This window comes from Sapajus apella, unplaced genomic scaffold, assembly GCF_009761245.1.
Source record: "Sapajus apella isolate SASKATOON/1434 unplaced genomic scaffold, GSC_monkey_1.0 scaffold83, whole genome shotgun sequence".
NCBI classification, from domain to species: domain Eukaryota; kingdom Metazoa; phylum Chordata; class Mammalia; order Primates; family Cebidae; genus Sapajus; species Sapajus apella.
In genome coordinates, this window is record NW_022437023.1 from 4964400 (window position 1) to 4990039 (window position 25640).

The 25640-nt window shown below is 48.4% G+C and overlaps 1 protein-coding gene across 1 annotated transcript; it reads right to left on the reverse strand.

Moving 5' to 3' along the window:
- Positions 1-425: 425 nt before the first annotated feature.
- CCDC167 (coiled-coil domain containing 167) lies at positions 426-25052 on the reverse strand. Its single transcript, XM_032253611.1, has 4 exons — positions 24949-25052; positions 2516-2610; positions 2235-2287; positions 426-737 (listed from the first exon to the last, which is right to left on the reverse strand). Exons 1-4 carry the CDS (start codon positions 25003-25005, stop codon positions 634-636), a joined length of 309 nt encoding a protein of 102 aa, XP_032109502.1. The 5' UTR covers positions 25006-25052; the 3' UTR covers positions 426-633.
- Between the last annotated feature and the right edge of the window lie 588 nt (positions 25053-25640).

Sequence of the window (25640 nt, forward strand, 5' to 3'; positions counted from 1 at the left end):
GCCTTGCCTGCCTATCGAAGATGGATTAACTCCGCACTCCCCCGGGATCGCCACATGACCACTTCAAGTCCCCAAGCCGCCCTTCACTGCAGACTGCATTTTTTCTGCCATAATTACAGGCAATGGCACTGACTGGAGGTTACAGTAGTGTGTGGTGGGGGGATGGACAGGTGGCACAACGTCTGCTTCTCAGCTCCGGCAGTCCCCGAGCCCTGGAAGTGACTCCCACTCCTAGCCTTGGAAAGTGCTTCCCACTATCTCCTTACTTCCCAGTCAAGCTGGGGGCCTCCTCTCCTCTGAATTGTAAGCTAGAGCTTTCCCTTGAACATCTCTTAATTCCCGAGTGCCACCCCTGCTGCCACCGCCCCCTCCCCACCCCATCCCCCCACTCCCAGCTAGTCAGACCATGACATTTACTCACCAGACAGAAGCAGCTTGGTGTTCTTTATTGCCACCATGTCCTTCTGGAGACACAACCCCCCAGCAGGCCGGGGAGGCAAGGCGGCCTGGGCCGCCAGGAAACTAGGAGGGGGATGTCCTAGCACCTTGGTCCTGTTGAGGCTTGAAGTGCCTGCTTGGCCCTGACCAAGGGGCCAAGTGGAAGCCTGTGCTGGCTGTGGGGAAGTGCCAGGCTCACATGGTCCAGTAGGCATAGACAAGGGTCAGAAGGATGAAGATGGCCACAGACAGCAGCATGTTCTTCCGGTTCTCTTGCCGAAGCAACTTCAGTTCCTTCTCTGGGAGGAAAGAGGGTGATAGGGATGGGACCGGCAGTTTAGGCCCATCCACTGCTCTTCTCTGCCTCTCCAATGAGTGAGTACACACTGCTGAGGGCAGAGATGCCCCCTTCCAGCCACCTCCCCACCCATAAAAATGACCCTGTCCTTAATCTGCCCAAATCATGACACACCTTTTTGGCTACAGAACCAGCCTAATAAAGTCCCGATGCCCAATGCTGCTCAACTCTTGCTCATTAAATGTGGTTGAGGTTGAGGATGAGGTGGGTGGAGTCACCAAAAATGCCACACCTGAAAGCCAGGCTAGGAGGTGGTGTGACATTGCCAGGTGAGTCTGCTCGCCTGTCAAGGGGTTGGGTGTGTTGTGCCCATCATCCACCAACCAGAAACTGAGGGCCCCCAGGGCCTCCCTGGGCCCGCACGTGGAATAGGTGCCAAGTGGGGCTGTTTCCTGAGTCCCTGCCCTCTGTCAGGTGCCCGGTTGAGCAGAATCAAGGGATGCTAAGAGGCAGTTTGTGTCCGTGAGGCAGCTGGTCTTGACTCTAGAGGAAGTTAGTCCTGCTGCTCTGTGGCCCCACTTGTACCTAATTATCCCCTCCAGGTGACATGCAGGTAGGGGGTACTCTGTGAGGGCTAAATTGAGTAGTGGTATGGTTTTGTGTGAAAACTGCTAAACTTGAAGGGAAACTGATGTCCCACCCCTGTCTGTGCTGGGCAGTGGGAGGAGACACCTGCCGAGCTGCTCTGGGCAGGCCAGACAGAGTCCAGGGCCCAGGGTGCACCGGCCCAGCCATGCTGAACTCCAGGCAGGGTGGGTGGATATGCACTACGCCTACGGCATTCATCACACCAGCGCTTCTGGGGGGCTCCCTGCCATCGGAGCCTTCCTGGGGCCAATTCTTGGCCAGGCCTGCCCCCACAGGGGAGAACAGAACAGACAAATCTGAGGAGCACCTTAGAACACGGTCCTCCCCAGCCTTTAGTGGGGAGCCCACCAGCCTGTCAACTGCCCACTAGCAGCCCGCCAGGCCTGGCCTCTACCTGCCTCTGCCCCTAGTGCCCAGAAGGTGGCGGCATCGCTCCACCCACAGGAGCCCTTGCGGTACCCAAGTGGGAGGTTCAGCTTCCTTTACCCATCACTTCCACTGCAGTTTTCCTGGGAGAGTGTGGCAGGGTCGGCTGCACTGGGGTAGGGGGAGGGCAGACTTCCAATGTCTGGGTGAATGAGTGTCTTCTAGACCTGGCCACAGCCACATCCCTTCATCCCACAGAGCAGACAGACCCACAGGCCGTCTCATCCTCCCTTAGAACAAAGGAACAAGCCTGCTCTCCCGCAGGCGGCTGGGCCTAGCATGAGTGTCTGCAGCCTCGGGGGGCTGGCTCCCTCACAAAGGATCCCCTTGGTCCCTGCTGCCTTGTCAGGCTCCTTGGGTTTCTGATCCCTTCGGGCCCTGGGAACTGGAGGCAGGGGCTGGTAACTGAAAGGAACTTTCTTACCGTAGTGGGAGGCTTTGCTCATTAGGCTGTTTTTCTCCTTCTCCAGGGACCTCCTGTGAAGGGGAAGGTGTTTCATGGCCCAAACCTTTACCTTTTTCCCACCTGAGCAGCAGCTGACATGCCAGGTTGGCAGGGCTCGGATCTTGTTTGGGGGGGCATTGAAGCTAAGATATCAGAGACCCAAACCCTCTGCCTCGGGCCTAGTTACTCTGGGGACCCAGGATAGAGACAAGGGGTGGGAGCCTGATGGGAAGGGTGGGGTGGCTGGGCAGGAGCATTACCTGGCCTCTGGGCTCAGATCCCCGCTGTGGAGCCTGGAGTTCACAGCCTCTAGGTCTCTCTGACACTGGGACAGCTTCTTCTCTAGCCCATCGATCTGAAACACAGGCCACAGAGAGGTGGGCTGCTGAGCCTTCAGCTCTCAAAACACTGGGACCTGGAAGCAGGGCCTACAGGAGTCTTCCTGGACAGGTGTCCCCCCGATTGGTTTTGGCAGGGCAGGGCACCCAGGCCCATCTTCCCTGGAGTGTCTTTGTTTTGCTGTCTGCCTACATGGCTCAGCTCTGAGCTGCACAGGACAGTGGCCTAAACCATGCTGGAAACAGCAGTGGGTTTTGCCCAGGGTATCATGGCTGTCCTGACCCTCTGGGCCAAGCACAGGTGGGGGTGGAGAGGAGCAGCGCCTTGGGCTGCTGTCTCCCCAGCATGATGCCCCAGTTGGGCCCACAAAAGGAACAACTAGATCCCTGAACACGGAACGCACCTGCCCCACGAGCGTATCCTAGAGTGACGGAGACGCCGTGAGGAAACCCTGGCTTCCAAACACTCCACACGTGGGGCCGGGTGAGCAAACATCTAGGGGCAACGCAGAGGTGTTTTTCTCATTGACACACTTTGTCTTAATAACTTAGCAGTCCAAGTTGTAAGAATATACATTTTTTCTGTAAGAATCAATAAAAAGTACTGAGAAAAATGCCCAAAAACACCTTTCTTCCTTTCTGACTTCGTTCGTAAGCAAAAACTTTGCCTATCATCAAGGTGGCAAAATAGTTATGTTTTCCCATCTGATTTGATTAGTTTCAGAGATGTGTTCTTGGGGAAATATCTGAGTAGTGGGGAAATGTTTTATAACATATGGGACTGGATTGTCCAAACCTGGGTCTTGGCACCATGCATTTGGCATTGAAAGTCCATCTCCTGGCCAGACACACTGGCTCATGCCTGTAATCCCAGCACTTTGGGGGGCCAAGGAGGGCAGATCACAAGGTCAGGAGATCGAGACCATCCTGGCTAACACAATGAAACCCCATCTCTACTAAAAATACAAAGAATTAGCTGAGCGTGGTGGTATGCGCCTGTAATCTCAGCTACTCAGGAGGCTGAGGCAGGAGAATAGCTTGAACCTGGGAGGCGGAGGTTGCACTGTGCCACTGCACTCCAGCCAGAGCAAGACTCCATCCTCCAAAAAAAAGTCCATCTCCCTGTGTCTGACTCAGGCTCCAGGTCTTTAGCCGGCCACCTCCCTGGCTGGGGCGACCCTGGGTGTCAGTGGGTGCAGAGGTTCAGGGGGCTCTGTGGCCTTCACAGCAGCTGACTGCAACTAGTGTCTCGGAGCCCCATAATGCTCCATTTCCCATCTCTGACTTTACTCATTCTCAGCACTTCCCTAGGAGACATGGCAAATAAGACCTCTATCTCAGGAATGGTAGAATGGGGGCCCCCCAAATGGAATGACTTTCTGAGGAGTCAGGGTGGGGCACTCCTCTACTCATCGGTCTCAGCCGGTACTCTGCTCGATTCACTTCTGGTGTGAGCCCCTGCAGGTTCAGTAATCAATGACTGTAGGTAAGATCCCTGCCTCCCAGGACGAATGGCTGGTCAGAGGGTGGCAGGCATTTGGGGGCTGGGTGTCAGAGAGTCATTCCAAGTTTCTGGACCTTATGCCTCTCTCCCTGGCCAACACCCATCTCAGCCACTTCCACATCAGCCACTTTCCTTCTTCCCGAGAGAGGCCTGGCAGTGACACACCATCCACCCCCTGCCCTGCAGCCCCACCATTGCCACCTCCAGCCCCATAAGCAGGGCCCTGTGGGAGGGAGCAACTGCAGAGCCTTGAGTTAATTGCCTGGTTAACTGTGTCATTTCTTTGCTAATGGGCATCCAAAGGGAGGGCTGTCCTGGGAAACAGACGCAGCCAGAAGATGGGGCTGTCCCTGGGGAGGCCAAAGGCCTTCCTGGAACCTGTGTGGCAGGGAAATGAAGGCAGGCTCAGGGAAGAGCCACAGCCCCATGCCAGTGCCTCAGGCCACCATGTGCCTCCCACTTTACAGCAGCACCCCCAGCACACACAGCCCAGCCCCATAGCACCCTGAGACTGTTTCCTGTGGTGTAGAAACCACAATCAGGGAACCAGATTCCACTTAGGGGAACAAATACAGCTTAATTCTTGATGCCCTACCTCCTTACCAGGCTTCCCTGTTGCCCTTGGCTGTTGGGGGGTGGTGGGTGCGTTCCACCCTCCTTCTCCTGGCAAATTAACCAGTCAATGAGGCCAAATGTGTGTGTGTATCACTTTTTTTTTCTTTTTTCTTGTTATAATTTTTTTTAAAGACGGAGTTTCGCTCGTTTCCAGGCTGGAGTGCGATGGTGTGATCTTGGCTCACTGCAACCTCCACCTCCCAGGTTCAAGAAATTCTCCTGCCTCAGCCTCCCTAGTAGCTGGGATTACAGGAGCACACTGCCACACCTAATTTTTTAAAAATTAGCACAGCTAATTTTTTTTTTTTAAAGAGACGGGGTTTCACCATGTTGGCCAGGTTGGTCTTGAACTGCTGACCTCAGGTAATCCACCCGCCTCGGCCTCCCAAAGTGCTGGGATTACAAGCGTGAGCCACCACGCCCGGCCCTTGCACAGCTAATTTTTTTGTATTTTCAGTAGAGACGGTTTCGCCATGTTGGCCAGGATGGTCTTGAACTCCTGACCTCGGGTGATCCACCTGCCTCAGCCTCCCAAAGTGCTGGGAATACACGCATAAGCCATCGCATCCGGCCCAGAATATATTCTTTGTTGCCCTCCTGTTTGTGTCCAAATCTTATTTCCTCAAACGCTAGGGGTCTCTAGATAGTACGAACTGGCAGCCCACAGGCCAGGTCTAGTCCACAGATTGGCCCATTCCACTTATATATGTGACCTGCCTGGTCCTGGCAGATTCCTGAGTCCAAAGCTCCTGTCCTAGAAGGAACGGTGGCCATCTGTCTCCTCTTTGTGCCCACCACAAGGCCTGGCCTGCTACAGTCTTTGTATTTTTAGCCACAATGAGTGGAGTTGAGCATGGGTGGGACTGAGGGGCTGGGACAGACGGTTTAGGTCTCATGTAGCAACTGGAGTCTGAAACCATCCCTCATGTCCACAGAAGCTAGAAAAAGCTAGGAGGAGGAGAAGCAACTAGACATGCACATAAATTATGCACTTTGCAGATTGCCCAATGCAAGCGTTCCTCTTAGGTGAGATTTCTCCTTGAAGCCCTTGACCAGGCCTTGGTTTGCATGTCATTTTGGGGAGGGAGCAGGTTGGGGATTTCTATCCCAGAACACCTCTGGAAGGCTACCAAGTGCCCAAACAAGTGGTAATTGCCCCCAGAGCAAGGCCAGGAACTCATGCTAAGCAAAATCTTAAAATTGAGGTTGGCCAACCACAAGTGGCCAAGCCAATCTGCTATCCTGCTCTGGGCAGAGCCTGCGGAGCTGACAGTCGGGGGCCTTTATCTGAACAAGCCCAATTTATCTGCAGTTCCACTGAATATTCCCACTTTCATTTGCCACTTTTTAATGAGGCTTAAACGGTCGAACACAAATCAAGGTTTTAGGGACTCAAGTTCTAACCTCCCTCTATGAATATTTATGTCCTGCTGACAGCTCTCTCTGATTCCCTTCTAAATAGCAAGTTCCCCTTCTTTATAACCCAGCTGCTTGATGTGGGCTAAGTGAGGGGAGGCTAAGGCTGTCAAGAGGCTCTTCAGAGGCTACAAACCCATCTTCAGAAGGTGACCCTGCTGGGTCCCCAGCACCGGGCCTGGTTCGGAACGCTGAAAATCAAACACGCTGCAGCATTTGCTGACGCAGGAGCCAGCTGTCACTATGGGTGCAGAGACCCCAGGGGACCTGGCTGCAGAGGCAGGGAGGGAAGGTTGGTCCAGACACCTCTTTTAGTTGTGGCTGGGGTCAGGAGTGGTGGCTATAGAGCAGAGCTGACACAGCAGGATGGGCCTGGAGAGGAACGTCGGAGAGGACCCAGAAAATGGGCCTTAAAGGAAATCCCAACTTGGATTTTCAGCCAACTCTCAACCACGTGCACACGGGTTATGCACTTTGTAGACAACCCGAGACAAATGTGCAGTCTTTGGTTAGTCCCTCCCTGCCACAACCAGGCTGAAGGCAACAGGATGAGAGCCCAGATCAGGACAGAAGACATGGGGGTTAGGACCAGATGAGACAAATGTCAAGAAGATTCTAGAAGTGTAAGGGCCAGAAGTGGGCATTTGGGAGCTCAAGTGCCCAGGAGCCTGTCATCGTGGTTCAGGGTGAGTGGTAAGGAGCATGGGTTATAATCAGTGCCCTCGGCTGTCACTCACTTGTGGTACGACCGGGCGAGTCCCTTAGTTCTATGGCTCAGTTGACTCACATGTAAAACAAAGATAACTATGTTTCAAACTGGAGCAACACAGGTAAGGTGCCCAGAACACGCTTTACATGATCAGAGTTCAGAAAGCGTTTGCCATCTTTATTATCCGAGAGTGATTTGCACTGGATCTTTGGAGAATAAAAGAAAGCCTAGTTAGTCCGTTGCAAGAGGAAGAGAAGGTGATAGAAGCAGGGGTGTGAGGTGGAGAGGAACCTCCATGGGTTGCTGACGGGCAGCACAGGGAGGAAAGCCCCTCTAGCTTGGATGTGGCCATTCCCAGTCCATGAAGGGGTTCAACAGGGAGGGCCCCCAGGGTAGATGTTGGACTGCAACAGGCCACAGGCCAGCTCGCTCTGCCTGCTCCAGACATGGCATGCTGGGAACCTTGCCATCTTGTCCAGGGAGGAAGCTGGGGTGGGCCTCCGGAGCCAGGGCTGGTTGCAGACATGGCGCCTAGTAGAATCCTAGCATGAGAGGCCTGGAGCCGTGTCCAAGGTGGAACAGCCACAAGGTGGCCTGGGCATCAGTAGGTATCTGAGGAAATGTGGAACGGCTGGTGAGGCCTGGCAACCAGAGCCAGGACACACCCACACCTGAAGAGGCCCCATGGAAGGGATCCGACCAAGCCCAGTGGGAAGAGAAAGGTATACTCTGAAGGCCACGGCGGCTCCCAGGACTCCTGCCAACAGGCTGCATAGCAGGGCCCCCTGGCAGGAAGAGGCATGGCTGGCTCAAGTGCCAGCACTCACCTGGAGCTATCTGGGCAGCACTTCTGGCTGTGACCTAGACGGCACTCATGCAGTGTGGGGACAGATGGCACCTGCTGTACAATAACATGAAGAAGCACCATGCGTTATATTTACACTCAGAAAACCAAGGTCCATTTTTTTTTTTTTTTTTCTTTGGGACGGAGTTTCGCTCTTATTACCCAGGCTGGAGTGCAATGGCACGATCTCGGCTCACGGCAACCTCCGCCTCCTGGGTTCAGGCAATTCTCCTGCCTCAGCCTCCTGAGTAGCTGGGATTACAGGCACGTGCCACCATGCCCAGCTAATTTTTTGTATTTTTAGTAGAGACGGGGTTTCACCATGTTGACCAGGATGGTCTCGATCTCTTGACCTCGTGATCCACCCGCCTCGGCCTCCCAAAGTGCTGGGATTACAGGCTTGAGCCACCGCGCCCGACCAAGGTCCATTTTTACACAGGGAAGAAGAGCACTATGTCCCAGTCACTGAGATAAGTCAGCAGGGGGCGCAGGGCTCCCATCTGCAGGGCGCCTGGGGACCCCTGAAAGAGAAAGGCAGTGTTATGGACAACTGTGAGCCAGCACACCGTGCTTCCTGGCACCTGGCCCAGCCTGAGCCCTTGGGAGGCGCTGTGTGAAGCCCTGTGCCGATGGTCCAGGGGGCCCAAGGAACAGGTGGGTGAGTGTGAAGGGTGCCCTGGGGGAAAGTCTGTTCTTTACCCATAGACAAGCAGTGGCTAAAAGCTGCCTGGGGGAATGGCTGGGGAGTCTGCCTAGGCAGGGGAGACGCAGAGCATGAAGAGGGGAGGAGGAAGGAAAAAGAGGCAAATGAGGCAGGGAATGGAGAAGGAGTCTCCCTCAGGCAGAAGGGTGGGAAAGGCCCCAGGGGAAGCCTTGGGAACTGGGACCCAGCAAGTCTGCTCTTTTAACAGAAAAGCCCCACAAGTGATGCTACCGCAGTTAGTGTGAGAACTGCAGCTTCTCGGTATCAGAGCCTGGGCCAGGGAATCCTGCACCCACTTGCTGGGTGGAGGATAAGCTCAGGGAGGAGACCCATGAGACCAAGAAGGGGTGTTCTGTACAGAAGAACGAAAAGATCTAAAGTCAGCCTGGCAGTCAAGGCCTCAAAGGTTGTGTTGCAGGCCTGAGGGATGCTGGGGACAAGGCCCGAGCCAGGTAGGGCCGTCAATCCTGCTGGCAGGTGCCAAGAGCAGACAGGGCTTCTTCATGCCCAGCAGCAGGGGCAGGGACTCTTCCTGCGGCCTCCCTGAGAGCCCGTCCCACAGAGGCAGCTCCGAGCACCCGGGCCTGGAGTTCAGCAGCCCCCAGGCAGATAAGCAGACTCCCCTCTGCCACCTGACTTGGGGAATATCACCTTATTTTGGGAGCTTTAGGGAAGTCTCCCTGGGGTCCTATACGCCATAAAACCACTGTGTTAAGAGAAACTGTAAAATTCGCTTGAAATCCCCACGAGGCATCTTTTCAGGAGTGTAGGCCCTCTCAGAATCAGAGCCCCACTGAGGCCTCACTGGGGCACGGAACTTCGTGCCAGCTCATGCACAGATAATGCCCCCGCATCCTGGCCAGGTCAGCTGAGGGGGTGCCAGCTCCAAGTCTGGCTGCTGTTGGGGGCCTCATGTGAGGCTTTTCTTCTGCCAACAAGCACGAGACAGTCCGAGCCACAGGCTGCCATTCGGGCCATTCTCCTACTGAATGGTGCTCCCACAGAGCATCTGGACAGCCGGGAGGCGGCTCTCTGCCCACTCCCTAATGAGCCGCTGTCTAGGGCCAGACCTTTTACTGGGAAAGGGCAGAAGGCACCTCCGGGGTTGGCGCTGGGCCACACAGGCCGCTCTGCTTTCTGGTTTAGGAAGTTGTTTGCTGTCTCTCCAGCCTTACTCTTGGGAGCTTCTGGACAGCGAGTGACAGGTTTGCCACAGGGTCAGGCAGTGGTCATGGGGCATACCCTGCACCTGGCTGGCCAGGTCCTTGCTGGGCACTGAGACCTTTCAATAAAGAGCGTGGTGCCAGGGTACCTGAGCCATGCTCAAGTCTCGGAGTCTCCAGTATCTGCATGACACAGCATGAGTATGAGCAGCCCCTGGAAACCAAAAGTCCAGGCAAAATGGAACAACAGTGACAGCAGCAGCAACACTTCTGTAGTCTGTGCTGTGTGCCAAGCACTGACCTACGTGCTTTACATGGATCAACTCATGTAATGCTCACAAGAACCCTTTGAGGTGGGCGGTATTATCAGCATCCACATTTGACAGACGAGGGGACTCAGACACGGGGATGGGGTAACTGTCCAGGGCCACACAGGCAGTAAGCTAGGAAGCTGGGCAGCCGGGTCTGTGCCCTTCACTGCCACACCATATGGAGAAGGCAGCAATCACCAGTTCTGAGGGACTCTTAGCCGTTGGGCACAGCCTCCACACCTTACCCCCAGGGCTGGGCAGGTTGAGGGTGGCTTCCTGTGTCTGCAACCGCCCTGCAAGGAAGGGTCTGTCTGGATCTTACAGAGGAGCACGTGCCCCACTCAGAGGTCTTCAGCACCTTGCCCAAGGTCATGGAAGTCGGAAGGGACAGAATTGGGGCCTGAATCTGGGTTTGTCTACATCAGGGCTTATGCTCTTTCCACCACTTCAAGCTCTTTCTCCAAAATCGGCCATGAAAACATTCATGACAAAGAAGGGTTCTGCAAAACAAAGTGATTCCACATCCCAGCTGAAGTCCCTCTAAGCTTTCTGATCTGGCTTCAACAGATTCTCTCCTCGGAATAATCTTGTACAAGGCTCTGGTCAGTTTCTGTCTACATAACAGATACTCTCTGTGAGGGAAAGCCCTGACTGAAATTTGTTTGCTGAGACAGAGGAGGCAGAAGCCCTTACATCGAGCCAACTCAATGAGCTTCACAAACATCCCAGGCACCCTGCCCCAGATCACCTCGACTGTCAAAGCACCCTCCAACATTCACACAAAACAGATCCAGTTTGGAGAACACAGTGGGCTACTGGGGCCTGATCCCTTTCACTTGCTAATTCACAGCCTGGAGAGTGGTGTCAGCTGTTTCATCTCCACCCCAGCAGCCTGGGAACTGGATTTTTGAAAATCCACTCATTTTCACACGTCAGGAGACCCCAGGACGTTTATTATAATGGGTAAAGCAGCCAAGTGCCTCTCCAGATGGTCTCTGGCAAGAGCACAGGGCCTTTCCATCTGGGGCCTCCAGTCTCCACAGCAAGTCACATAGGAGCCTTGGGCCTCAATTTTCCAGGTGACCAGCCTGAAACCCCAAAGGGCCCATCATCCTGACACCACTTAAGGGATGTTCTGTGGAGGCAGTTCACAAACAAACCTCTGCTCACAGCCCCCCAAATCAGCAGGCCCTGTGAGGATTTCCCTCGCAGGTTGTGCAAATGAAGACGGCAGACCTTCCCGGTTTTTAATCAATGAACGATTTTCAGGAAAAGCAGGGAGAGCCTGGGGGCTTGTCATTTGCCTGGTCACTCACCCCCAGGCCAGGTTGGAAAGGTGTGGGGGCTGCTGCAGCCCGCACAGAGACGGAGGCCAAGCCCGGGTAGCACCCGAGTCGGACCGTGCCCGAAGCCACCAGCTGTCCCTGGGCTGGAAGATGGTGTGGGGTTTGTTTTCTCTTCTTTCCTCCCGATATCTATTTTTTGATAAATTAGCAAAAGCTTCTTCATCGCTGAAAGGCTCAAAGCACTTTTCAAGAACTGGCATCTACCCCGAGCCTTATGAATTCATTAATTAAGATGCTGGCAGACAGCCACTCCACACAAGCCGCCATCCAGCCACGCTAGGTAATGAGGTTTTAGTCTCCTGACCCCTGTCAGGTGGCGCAGAGCCAGACGCAGGCTGGCGAGAAATCACCTGCCCAATGGCGACCTGTCGCTCTCGTCTGGCAGCAGGTGAGGCTCATTTAATGGTCAGCGGCCCCCGAACAGTCCCCTGCGTGCTGCGAGGCTTTCTCCCAGCCCCTGGCTCGGGGCTCCCCACAACGTAGTGTCTAACCGTGGGCTCTACTGTGGCCGCCTCACCTCTGACCACCGAGCCACTCAACTGGGCCCAGACGTCAGGGTGGAAGTCCAATGCCTCCTCCGGCCACTCGAGCCAATTCAGCAAATAGTTATTGACAGTCCACTCACCTGCTCCTAGCCTTGTCTCAGGACAAGGGCATCACCTCACCCAGGAAGTGCAAGGGGCCAAAGAACTCCCTCCTCCTAGCCAAGGGAAGCCATTAGAGACTTTTCCTGACACTCTGGCACTCTGGCTTAGATACTGCACTTTTCCCATGGTCTTCACAACCCACAGACCAAGAGATTCCCTCTGGTGCCTACAACACGAGCGCCCTGGGTTTCTAGCACAAAACTGGGCAGCCGCTGTTTTAGCCACAGAAGGTTTTTCTTTTTCTCATACCCCAGTGGCGCATGGAACACCAGCGAGACAGAACCGCTCATTCCCCTAAAAAAGGGGGCTGAAGCCAGGGAGCCAAGTGATCTGGCTCAGCAGGTCCCACTCCCACAAAGACCAGCAAGCTAAGATCCACTGGCTTGAAATTCTCACAGCCAGGACAGCAGTCTGAGCTCGATCTGGGACATGTGAGCTCCTTGCGGGGAGGGGCGTCTGCTGTTGCTAAGGCTTGGGTAGGCAATTTTACCTTTGCCCATGTAAACAAAGTTGCTGGGAAGTTTACAGAGCAACTAGGGAGAGCCCACAGCAGCTCAGCAAGGCCTCTGCAGGCAGACTGTGTCACTGGACTCCCTTCTTCCTGGGCAGGGCATCTCTGAAAAAAGGCAGCAGCCCATCAGGGACTTATAAATAGAGCCCCACCTTCCTGGGACAGAGCACCTTGGAAAAGGGGTGGTTCTGGGTTCAGCTTCAGCAGACTTAAACGTCCCTGCCCGGCAGCTCTGATGGGAGCAACAGATCTCCCAGCACGGTGCTCAAGCTCTGATAAGGGACAGACTGCCTCCTCAAGTGGCTCCCTGACCCCTGTGTATCCTGATTGGGAGACATCTCCCAGCAGGAACTGACAGACACCTCATATAGGGGAGCTCTGGTTGGCATCTGGCGGGTACCCTTCTGGGACGAAGCTACCAGAGGAAGGAACAGGCAGCAATCTTTGCTATTCTGTAGCCCGCACTGATGATTCCCAGGAAAGCAGGGTCTGGAGTGGACCCCAGCAAACTCCAGCAGACCTGCAGCAGAGAGGCCTGTTAGACGGAAAACTAACAAACAGAATGAAATAGTTTCAATATCAACAGGAAGGATGTCTGCTCAGACTCATCCAAAGGCCACCAACTTCAAAGACCAAAGGTAGATAAATCCACGAAGATGGGAAGAAACCAGCATAAAAAGGCTGAAATCTCCAAAAACCAGGATGCCGCTTCTCCTCCAAGGGATTACAGCTCCTCACCAGCAAGGGAACAAACTGGATGGAGAATGAGTTTGACAAATTGACAGAAGCAGGCATCAGAAGGTGGGTAATAACGAACTTCTCTGAGCTAAAGGAGCATGTTCTAACTCAATGCAAGGAAGCTGAGAACATTGAAAAAAGGTTAGATGAAATGCTAACTAGAATAACCATCTTAGACAAGAACATAAATGACTTGATGGAGCTGAAAAACACAGCACAAGAACTTTGTGAAGCATACACAAGTCTCAATAGCCAAATCAATCAAGTGGAAGAAAGAATATCAGAGTTTGAAGATCAACTCAATGAAATAAAGTGAGAAGGCAAGATTAGAGAAAAAAGAGTGAAAAGAAATGAACAGAGCCTCCAAGAAATATGGGATTACATGAAAAGACCAAATCTATGTTTGATCAGTGTACCTGAGAGTGATGGGGAGAATGAAACCAAGTTGGAAAACACTCTTCAGGATATTATCCAGGAGAACTTCCCCAACCTAGCAAGGCAGGCCATCATTCAAATTCAGGAAATACAGAGAACACCACAAAAATATTCCTCCAGAAGAGGAACCCCAAGACACATAATCATCAGATTCACAGAGTTGAAATGAAGAAAAAAATGCTAAGGGCAGCCAGAGAGAAAGGTTAGGTTACCCACAAAGGGGGAGGCCCATCAGACTCAAGTGCATCTCTCAGCAGAAACCCTACAAGCCAGAAGAGAGAGGGGCCCAATATTCAACATCCTTAAAGAAAATAATTTTCAACCCAGAATTTCATACCCAGCCAAACTAAGCTCCACAGGTGAAGGAGAAATAAAATCCTTTACAGACAAGCAACTGCTAAGAGATTCTGTCACCAACCAGGCCTGCCTTGCAAGAGCTCCTGAAGGAAGCACTAAACATGGAAAGGAACAACCAGTACCAGCCACTGCAAAAACATACCAAATTGTAAAGACTGTCAACACTATGAAGAAACTGCATCAATTAACGGGCAAAACAACCAACTAGCATCAAAATGGCAGGATAAAATTCACACATAACAATATTAACTTTAAATGCAAATGGGCTAAATGCCCCAATCAAAAGACACAGACTGGCAAACTGGATAAAAAGCCAAAACCCCTCAGTGTGCTGTATCCAGGAAACCCATCTCACATGCAAAGACACACATAGGCCCAAAATAAAAGGATGGAGGAATATTTACCAAGCAAATGGAGAAGAAAAAAAAGCAGGGGTTGCAATCCTAGTCTCTGATAAAACAGACTTTAAACCAACAAAGATCAAAAGAGACAAAGAAGGGCATTAGATAATGGTAAAGGGATCAATGCAACAAGAAGAGCTAACCATCCTAAATATATATGCACCCAATACAGCAGCACCCAGATAAATAAAGCAAGTTCTTCATGACCTACAAAGAGCCTCAGACTCCCACACAATAATAGTGGGAGACTTTAACATGCCACTGCCAACATTAGACAGATCAACGAGACAGAAAATTAACAAGGATATCCAGGACTTGAACTCAGATCTTGACCAAGTGGACCTAATAGACATCTACAGAACTCTCCACCCCAAATCCACAGAATATACATTCTTCTTAGCACCACATCACACTTATTCTAAAATTGACCACATAATTGGAAGTAAAACATGCCTCAGCAAATGCAAAAGAATGGAAATCATAACAAACAGTCTCTCAAACCACAGTGCAATCAAATTAGAACTCAGGATTAAGAAACTCACTCAAAAACCACACAACTACATGGAAACTGAACAACCAGCTCCTGAATGACTACTGGATAAATAATGAAATGAAGGCAGAAATAAAGATGTTCTTTGAAACCAATGAGAATGAAGACTAAATGTACCAGAATCTCTGAGACACATTTAAAGCAGTATTTTAGAGGGAAATTTATAGCACTAAATGTCCACAAGAGAAACAAGGAAAGATCTAAAATCGATGCCCTAATGTCGTGATTAAAAAGTACTAGAGAAGCTAGAACAAACAAATTCAAAAGTGAGCAGAAGACAAGAAATAACTTAAGATCAGAGCAGAACTGAAGGAGACAGAAACACACACCAAAAAAAACCCTTCAAAAAAAAAATCAATGAATCCAGGAGCTGGTTTTTTGAAAAGATCAACAAAATAGATAGACTGCTAGCCGGGCTAATAAAGAAAAGAGAGAAGAATCAAATGATGCAATAAAAAGTGACAAAGGGGATATCACCACCAATCCCACAGAAATACAAACTACCATCAGAAAATATTACAAACACCTATGTGCAAATAAACCAGTAAATCTAAAAGAAACATATAAATTCCTGGACACTTAGACACCCTCCCAAGACTAAACCAGAAAGAAGCTGAATCCCTGAATAGACCAATAACAAGGTCTGAAATTGAGGCAGCAATTAACAGTCTACTAACCAAAAAAAGTCCAGGACCAGATGGGTTCACAGCCAAATTCTACCAGAAGAACAAAGAGGAGCTGGTACCATTCCTTCTGAAACTATTCCAAATGATACAAAAAGAGGGAATGCCCCCTAACTTATTTTATGAGAACAACATCATCCTGATACCAAAACCTGGCAGACACACAACTGAAAACAAAAATTTCAGGCCAATATCCATGATGAACATTGATTCAAAAATCCTCAATAAAATACTGGCAAACTGACTCCAACAGCACATCAAAAAGCTTATCCATCATGATCAAGTCGGCTTTATTCCTGGGATGCAAGGCTGGTTCAACATCCGCAAATCTATAAATGTAATCCATCACATAAACAGAACCAAAGATAAAAACCACGATTATTTCAATAGATGTAGAGAAGGCCTTAGGCAAAATTCAACAGCCCTTTATACTAAAAACTCTCAATAAATTAGGTATTGATGGAAGGTATCTCAAAATAATAAGAGCTATTTATGACAAACCCACAGCCAATATCATACTGAATGGGCAAAAACCAGCAGCATTCCCTTTGAAATCTGGCACAAGACAAGGATGCCCTCTCTTGTCACTCCTGTTCAATGTAGTATTGAAAGTTCTGGCCAGGGCAATCAGTCAAGAAAAAGAAATAAAGGGTATTCAATTAGGAAAAGAGGAAGTCAAATTGTCTCTATTTGCAGATGACATGACTGTATATTTAGAAGACCCCATCGTCTCAGCCCAAAATTTCCTTAAGCTAATAAGCAACTTAAGCAAAGTCTCAGGATACAAAATCAATGTGCAAAAATCACATGCATTCCTATACACCAGTAATAGAGAGTCAAATCACAAGTGAACTCCCATTCATAATTGCTACAAAGAGAATAAAATACCTAGGAATACACCTATCAAGGAATGTGAAGGACCTCTTCAAGGAGAACTGGAAACCACTGCTCACGGAAATAAGAGATGACACAAACAGATGGAAAAACATTCCATGCTCATGATTAAGAAGAATCAATATCGTGAAAATGGCCATACTGCCCAAAGTAATTTATAGATTCAACACTATCCCCATCAAGCGATCATTGACTTTCTTCACGGAATTGGAAAAAAACCACCTTAAACTTCATATGGAACCAAAAAAGAGCCTGCATAGCCAAGACAATCCTAAGCAAAAAACAAAACAAACAAACAACCAAAAAAAGAAAACACAAAGCTAGAGGCATCACACTACCTGACTTCAAACTATACTACAAGGCTACAGTAATCAAAACAGCATGGTACTGGTACCAAAAGAGAGATATAAAGCAATGGAACAGAACAACCATCTGATCTTTGACAAACCTGACAAAAACAAGCAATGGGGAAAGGATTCCCTATTTAATAAATGGTGTTGGGAAAACTGGCTAGTCATATGCAGAAAGCTGAAGCTAGATCCCTTCCTTACATCTTACACAAAAATTAACTCCACATGGATTAAAGATTTAAACATAAGAACTAACACCATAAAAACCCTAGAAGAAAACCTAGGCAATACCATTCAGGACATAGGCATGGGCAAGGATTTTATGACTAAAACACCAAAAGCAATGGTAACAAAAGCCAAAATAGACAAATAGTACCTAATTAAACTAAGGAACTTCTGCACAGCAAAAGAAACTATCATTAGAGTGAACCAGCAACCAACAGAATGGGAAAAAATTTTTGCAATCTACCCATCTGACAAAGGGCTAATATCCAGAATCTACAAAGAACTTAAATTTACAAGAAAAAAACAACCCCATCAAAAACTGGGTGAAGGGTATGAACAGACATTTCTCAAAAAAAAAAATTTATGCAGCCAACAAACATATGAAAAAAAGCTCATAATCACTGGCTATTAGAGAAATGCAAATCAAAACCACACTGAGATACAATCTCACACCAGTTAGAATGGCAATCATTAAAAAATCAGGACACAGGGGAGAGAGATCCAAGATGGCTGATCACTAGCAGCTTGGGATTGTAGCTCCCAGTGAAAGCGCAGAGAACGAGAGGACGCCACATTTTCAGACGAATTTTTGTTGCTCACGCACCAGGAGATTCCCAGTGGAGGAGCCCCACGGGTTGCCAGCGCGACTCTTGTGGCTGGCGAGGCAGTTTTGCCACTGCCTTGGTGTGGCGGTTCTTGGTGCAGGGTCAGAAAAGCACCATCAATCATAACGCCACTGTTTTGGCCAGCGCAGTGGGTTGCTCAGATTTTAGCGGCTGGGAATCAACAAGTTGGATGTCCATTCAGAAACCCAATTATAAAGACAGTAATTATAAAGACCACAGATGGATAAATCTATAAAGAAGGGAAGAAAACAGCCTAAAAAGGCTGAGAATACCCAAAATCAGAACGCCTCTCCCTCTACAGGGGATCACAGTTTCTCATCAGCAATGGAACAAGGCCTGATGGAGAACGAGTGTGTTCCATTAACAGAAGCAGGCTTCAAAAGGTGGATGATAAGAAACTTCTGTGAATTAAAAGAACTTGTTCTAACCCAATGCAAAGAAACTAAGACTTTGAAAAAAGGTTTGATGAAATGTTAACAATAACACACAATTTAGAGAGGAATATAAGTGAATTAATGGAGCTGAAAAACACAACATGAGAACTTCGCAAACTATGCACAAGCTTTAACAGCCGAATCGATCAAGCAGAAGAAAAGATATCAGAAGTCGAAGACCAACTTAATGAAATAAAACGAGAAGACAAGATTAGAGAAAAAAGGATAAAAAGGAAAGATCAAAGTCTCCAAGAAACAAGGGACTATGTGAAAAGACCTAATCTATGCTTGATAGGTGTACCTGAACGTGACGAAGAGAATCAATCCAAGCTGGAAAATACGCTTCAGGATATTATTCAGGAAAACTTTCCCAACCTAGCAAGGCAAGACAATATCCAACTCCAGGTAATACAGAGAACACCACAAAGATATTCCTCAAGAAGACCAACCTCAAGGCACATAATCGCCAGATTCACCAGGATTGAAATGAAGGAGAAAATACTGAGGGCAGCCAGAGAGAAAGGTCAGGTTACCAATAAAGGGAAGCCTATCAGACTCACAGCAGATCTCTCAGCAGAAACCCTATACAAGCTAGAAGAGAGTGGGGGGCCTATATTCAACATCCTTAAAGAAACGAACTTTCAACCCAGAATTTTACATCCAGCCAAACTAAGCTTCATAAGCGAAAGAAAAATAAAATCTTTTGTGAACAAGCAAGCACTCAGAGATTTCATCACCACCAGGCCTGCTTTACAAGAGCTTCTGAAAGAACCACTACACATAGAAAGGAACAACCGGTATCAGCCTTTTTAAAAGATACCAAAAAGTAAAGAGCATCAACATAATCAAGAATTTATATCAGCTAATAGGCAAAACAGCCAGTTAACATCAAATGGCAGTATTAAACTCACACATATTATTATTAATTCTAAATTTAAATCGACTAAATCCCCCAATCCAAAGACACAGACAGGCAAAAAAAGCCAAAACCCATCAGTATGCTGCATCCAGACCCATCTCACATGCAAGGATACACAAAGACTCAAAACAAAGGGATGGAGAAAGATTTACCAACCAAATGGAGAGCAAAAATAAATAAATAAATAAAAAGCAGGTGTTGCTTTAAAGCAACAAAGATCAAAAGAAGCAAAGAAGGATATTACATAATGATAAAAGGATCAATGCAACAAGAAGAGCTAAAGATCCTAAATATATATGCACCCAATACAGGGATACCCAGATATTTAAGACTTATAAAGAGACTTAGACTCCCACACAATAATAGTGGGAGACTTCAACATCAATATTAGACAGATCAATGAGACAGAAAATTAACAACGATATCCAGGATTTGAACTCAGATCCGGAACAAGTAAACTTAATTAACATTTATAGAACTCTCCACTTTAAATACAAAAAATATACACTCTTATCAGTACCACATCACATGTATTTACAGGTTTCAATGAAATATTGGTTGGCTGCTTGTCTGTTATTTTCTTCCCTCATTTTTTTTTCATGTCTCTATTATTAAGCACAATTATAGGCATACCCATTTTTAGACTGCATTCTAGCCCAGGCAATAAAGCAACACCCCCCGTTCTCTCTCCCTCTTCCTCTTTCTTCCTCTCCTTCATTCTTTTTTTTCTTTCTTTTTTTTTTTTTTAGAAAAAAAAAATCAGGAGACAACAGGTGCTGGAGAGGATGTGGAAAAATAAGAACACTTTTACACTGTAGGTGGGAGTATAAATTAGTTCAACCATTGTGGAAGACAGTGTGGCGATTCCTCAAGGATCTAGAACTAGAAATACCATTTGACCCAGCAATCCCATTACTGGGTATATACCCAAAGAATTATAAATCATTCTTTTATAAAGACATGCACGGGTATGTTTACTGCAGCACTGGTCACAATAGCAAAGACTTGGAACCAACCCAAATGCCCATTAATGATAGACTGGATAAAGAAAATGTGGTACATATACACCATGGATTACTATGTAGCCATAAAAAAGGATTAGTCCATGTCCTTCACGGAGCTGTGGATGAAGCTGGAAACCATCATTCTCAGCAAACGGACACAAGAACAGAAAACCAAACACCACATGTTCTCACTCATAAGTGGGTGTTGAACAATGAGAACACATGGACACAGGGAGGGGAACATCCTCCCTGTGGGTGGGGGTGGGGCCTAGGGGAGGGATAGCATTAGGAGAAATACCTAATGTAGATGACAAAGTGATGGATGCAGCAAACCACCATGACACGTGTATACCTATGTAACAAACCTGCCGTTCTGCACATGTACCCCAGAACTTAAATAAATAAAAAAAAAAGAGAGAATGCAGAAATATCAGCCCTGGCATAGCAGAGCTTTTGAACCTATGCCAGTAGCCACCTACCTACAAATTTCTATAGGGAGAAAAGTCTACTCCCATTTGCTTAAGTCACTGAGGTCAGTTTTCTATAACTTGTAGCGAAAAGCTTTCCAAACAGATTTCCTGTACTAGGGGTCAGATCCAACCAAGTTATCTGCTTTAACATATCGGCTAAGACACCACACATCTGTTAACTTATGACCAACTGGTCACTGAAACACCTAAAGACACCAGCTTGAACAGCTACAAGAGAAAAGTGCAATGACCAAGGAATAGCTTGTTACTATCAGAGATCCAAAAACACAAACAGGTTCTACATCAGCCCAAACCCTCCCATCCGTTTAGACTGAAATTCAACCTTTCCTTCCTCCCACACAACATTAAAATCAGAACTGGGTGGGTGATTTCTCATTTGAACTATAATTTTCTTATTAAGAGTAAACTCTCAGAAGCTAAAACTCAGTTTTTTCCAACTCTGAGATCTCATATGGTGGCAACTGAATTGGATAAAAAGACCTCATAAGGAACCACTTTGATGTGAAGGCTGGAAGGTGCCCTGGTTGTCCTAGGAGGTGACTGCCTGCACAGCTGGCCCAAGCCAGCCCTAGGGGTGAGTGCTGCCTACTTGGAAATTGCTTCATTACAAGTGGAGACTGTTTGCAGGTGCTGAGATCACTCACTTGTGGGAGTTTTTTGCACTCGTCAGATTAACAAACATTTTTGATTAAATCACCACTTCATTGGCTGTGAGCACACGACTTTTAATAAGAGGACAATATCTACAGATACTGAGCATCAGTGCACATTCAATACTCAGACCTGCTGGGGGCAACTGAGAAACAAGGTGGGGAGACAGCCAGCCAGACGTCAGGCTTTTTCCAAGGCACAGGGTTCCAGATGTCAAATCTTCAAATATCCAAGCAAAAAGTAAACTTGGAAACCAAGATAAGATAGCAAATATAAATATCTATGGTGGTATGAAGAGGGTAAAGCAATGCAATCTGCCCCAGTATAAAGCACTTGGAGAGTACATGCCCCACCAAGTTTAAAAACTTAAAAATCCGTCCAGGTGCAGTGGCTTGCGCCTATAATCCCAGCACTTTGGGAGGCAGAGGCGGGCAGATGACTTGAGGATAGGAGTTCGAGACCAGCCTGTGTAACATGGTGAAACCCCATCTCCACTAAAAATACAAAACTTAGCTGGGCGTGGTGGTGCACACCTATAGTCTCAGCTTCTCAGGAGGCTAAGGCACAGGAATCACTTGAACCTGGGAGGCGGAGGCAGCAGTGAGCCGAGATCACACTACTGCACTACAGCCTGGGCAACAGAGCAAGACTCTGTCTCAAAATAAATAAATAAAAACTTAAAAATCTGTGTTTGCAAAACAGAAGACATCTGTGACCTGTATTTGGACCACAGTCAAGGAGTTTGTGACCCCTGGTGAAATTTAAGTCCTTCATGTTATAGACAAGGAAACCAATACCCAAGAAGGAGTTTGACTTAGCCATGGTGGAAGGATGCGAAAGAAATGCAAAGGCTGGAGCTACCGTGTATTGATTACTAATCCTGTGCCAGGCATGTGCTGGACATTTAACACATATTGTCTTATTTAATCCTCACAACCACACTGTGAGGTGAGGTGCCATCTGCAGCGAGACTGCAGGCTTTCTGTGAAAACATGCTGGCCTCTTTTTCCATAGTAAGCAAGCAGTAGCTGGCTACGTGGCCTCCTGACTGGGGAGCACATTTCCTTGGCCCCCTTGCAGTCAGGTGGAGTCACATGTCTTAGTTCTTGCTAATGGAAAGTGGGCAGTTTGGGCCCAGGACCTTTTAAGTTTGGGGACAGGACAGTGGGTGTGCTTCCTCCATTCTCCTCTTTCCCTGCTGGTGGACACATCAATGGGGGTACACCCTGGGTCCACTGATAAGGGGATAAGATCCTGAGAGATTGGCAGAGCCAAAGGGAGGGAATCTGGCAGAACCAACATAGTCCTGGTACTCTAGACCAGGAGTTGGCAACTAAGCCCTGTGGCCAAAAGGTCTAATACCTGTTCTCGTAGATAAAGCTTTAGTGGACGCTGACACGCCCACTCATTTACATATTGCTTCATTTACATACTCCTTAGCCTGAGTACAGTTGGTTCTTGTTATCCCTGGTAGCTGTGTCTTATAAAGTTGCCTCCAACACTGAATTAGCAAATACCGAACCAGGTCAGGTTCCTACAAGCCTCTGGACACAGCATTTCACAACTGATCCATACAAAATCCTGTTTTATGTGAGATTCTGTTTAAAGTGACCTTATTTAATATATATTGTTGCTTAATTAACAGTGGACCTCACAACCAACAACACATATAGTGCTGTTACACCATGAGTTATATCATGCCTGAACAATTTGTCTAAGAAACCTGTTTTCTTCTGCAACACATTACAGCCTTCTCGGACTTAGGAACGCCAACAGCACTTATGCTTGGGGGTGGGGGGGCACTTTAAACAGCAAAATTAGGCCGGGTGTGGTGGCTCACATCTGTAATCCCAGCACTTTGGGAGGCCAAGGTGGGCAAATCACCTGAGGTCAGGAGTTCTAGCCTGGCCAACATGGTGAACCCCCTCTCTACTGAAAATACAAAATTAGCTGGGCGTGGTGGCAGGCACCTGTAATCCCAGCTACTAAGGAGGCGGTGGCGGGGAATGGGAGGGGGCTGAATTGCTTGAACCCAGGAGGTTGACGTTGCAGTGAGTCAAGATTGCACCACTGCACTCCAGCTTGGGCAACGGAATGAGACTCCGTCTCAAAAACAAAACAGCAAAATCGACAATAAAAAACACGAGAATGCAAAAAACAGGGCACTAAATAGACCACAATAAGGACCCTTGTTTACAAGACAGCTGAAACAAGGCAGCTGTTCAATTTTAGCTGGGCGCATGGACCTCAGGTGACTCAAATTTTTTCCCACTGGTTTGCATTTGCTGCCCCTTGTGCTAGCCTGTTAGAAAAAAAAAAAACTCTCAAACTTTCTTGTTCTAGAAGCCATTAAGTTTTGGGGTTTCTCTGTTACTGCAGCTTATTGTACCCTAATACAGGTTATAAAGTCTGTGTTCTTCCCGCTACACAGTGCCCTCATTTTACCACTCATAAACCCTCCTCTTCACATTTCCATCAGCCTTTTTCCTACCAAGTAGGCAAGTATTTCTCAAGGGGTGCTAGTAAAATTACTTGCATCACCATGGGGTGTGTGAGGCTTGTTAAAAAAAAAAATGCAGATTCTGGCCAGGCATGGTGGCTTGTGTCTGTAATCCCAGCACTTTGGGAGGCTGAGGCTGGCAGATCACTTAAGATCAAGACCAGCCTGACCAACATGGGGAAACCCTGTCTCTACAAAAACACAAAAGTTAGCCGGGCATGGTGACACGTGCCTGTAATCCTAGCTACTCATGAGGATGAGGCATGAGAATCACTTGAACCCTGAAGACAAAGGTTGCAGTGAGCCGAGATCGCTCCACCCCACTCCAGCCTCGGCAATAGAGCGAGACTCTAAAAAATGCAGATTCCTTGTTAAGAATGCACATCACAAAGTCCTACTGAATTAGTTGGGGCATGGGAAGAGTACAACTCTCCATTTATAACAAACCTTGTAAGTGACTCTATGCATGCTAAAATCTGATAATCACTGAACTCACTAGCGAAGCCTGAAGACTGTTACCCTGTACGTCTCCTGCAACCTCTGGGAGGATGCCCTAAGGGAAGGGAAACAGGAAACAAGATGTATTTCCAGGAAGACCACCTATGCTTGATTCTCAGCTCCACCACTTCCACCACCTGAGCCTGGATTCCACCTGAAACCTCACTTTCCTCATCTGTACAAACCTCACAGGCTTGCAGGGAGGATGAACCGAGAATGCAATGAAAGCAGTTGTTCACTGTGCATGTTTTCTTTCCCTTCTATATGCAGCAAATTATTTTTAAGCCGTTCAGTGACATCACCAATTCCAGAATTCTCTTGTCATATTCCCAAAGTAATTTTGAAGGTACAAACTTCAACACTCCGGAGGAAAAATTTCCTCTTTTAGAGGATATTTAAACCATTAGTAATATACACCAGAATGGGCTCCCGCATCTTTGCCTCCTAGCCCTTTAGAGTTCCCCTCATCTACAGGTCCCTACTTCCCTGCGGTCTCCCTCACCTCTGTACCCATCCTTTTGTTCTGTGTCCCCCGCTTTGAGTCCCCTCACTTCTGTGCAAGGCCGTCTTTGGGGCTCCCCTTCACTTCCATGTCTCTTCCGCTCTGGAGGTGCCCTCGGGTCTGGTTCGCCCATCCGGCACCCCCCTGGGCTCCGTCGCCTCCGGGAACCCCGAGGGCCTTCTCACCCCTCGCGTCCCTCTCCCCAAGCCGCGTTGCCCTCTCTTCCACCACTTGGCTCCTCCTCCCACCTATAGCCCAGCCCATCCCTTACCCCGCGGCCAAGAGAAGGCAACTGACGAGGTGGCCCAAACCCCACTTCTCCCCTCACCTCTAGAGCGACGCACAGATTCTCCCGCTTCTTTTTAGTCATGTTACTTGCCGGCATCCCCCAGTCATGACTGGACGCGCCCACCAAGTAGCTATGCGCATGCTCAAGTCTTCGTGCTTCTCCCTCATTGGCCTTCGAGACAGCGGGAGGTGAGGCTGCTGCCGTCGCCATCTTGTTGAGGGGCGCGGCCGGCTTGGTGCGGCCATGTTTATGAGGGGCAACGTCTAGCTTGAGACCTCAGCCTCGGTGGATGGAGGGAGGAAAATTCGGTGCCGGGAGGCACAAGGGACCGCGTGGGAGTGAAGGTGCCCCTTTCTTCCCCAGTTCTAAGCCGCTTTGATCACTGAGAGCCTTTTTTAACCCCATATTCTCTTTCAGTGTGTTTTGTGTTTCAGCGACCATCCCACCCCCGTTTAGGCCACGCCCCCCGTTCAATTTCTGGCCGTCTTTCAAGGCCTGTGCTGGAGCCCTGAGCTCCTTGGCCTATGGAATCTGATAATAGCCTTCTATTGTTATTCCTCCTTGGTGTCTTGAGTTCTTGCTCTTTTATTTGGGTTTGTTTTATTGTAATAACAGACTACAAACAGCACAGAAAACATATAACTGAGAAGCAGAGCATCCTTTATTCTACCAACCTTATCAGTTCCTCTTTGCTTCTGTTTATTCCTTCCTGGCTTGGCCTCACACACAGA

Bases quoted from the DNA above. Each gene is read 5' to 3' on its own strand.
- CCDC167 (XM_032253611.1), bottom strand. From the start codon at position 25,005: ATGCCGGCAAGTAACATGACTAAAAAGAAGCGGGAGAATCTGTGCGTC. The intron at 2,611-24,948 runs GTGAGGGGAGAA...CCTGTGTTTCAG, and splicing joins ATCTGTGCGTCGCTCTAGAG to ATCGATGGGCTAGAGAAGAA. The intron at 2,288-2,515 runs GTAATGCTCCTG...TCCCCTTCACAG, and splicing joins GATCTGAGCCCAGAGGCCAG to GAGGTCCCTGGAGAAGGAGA.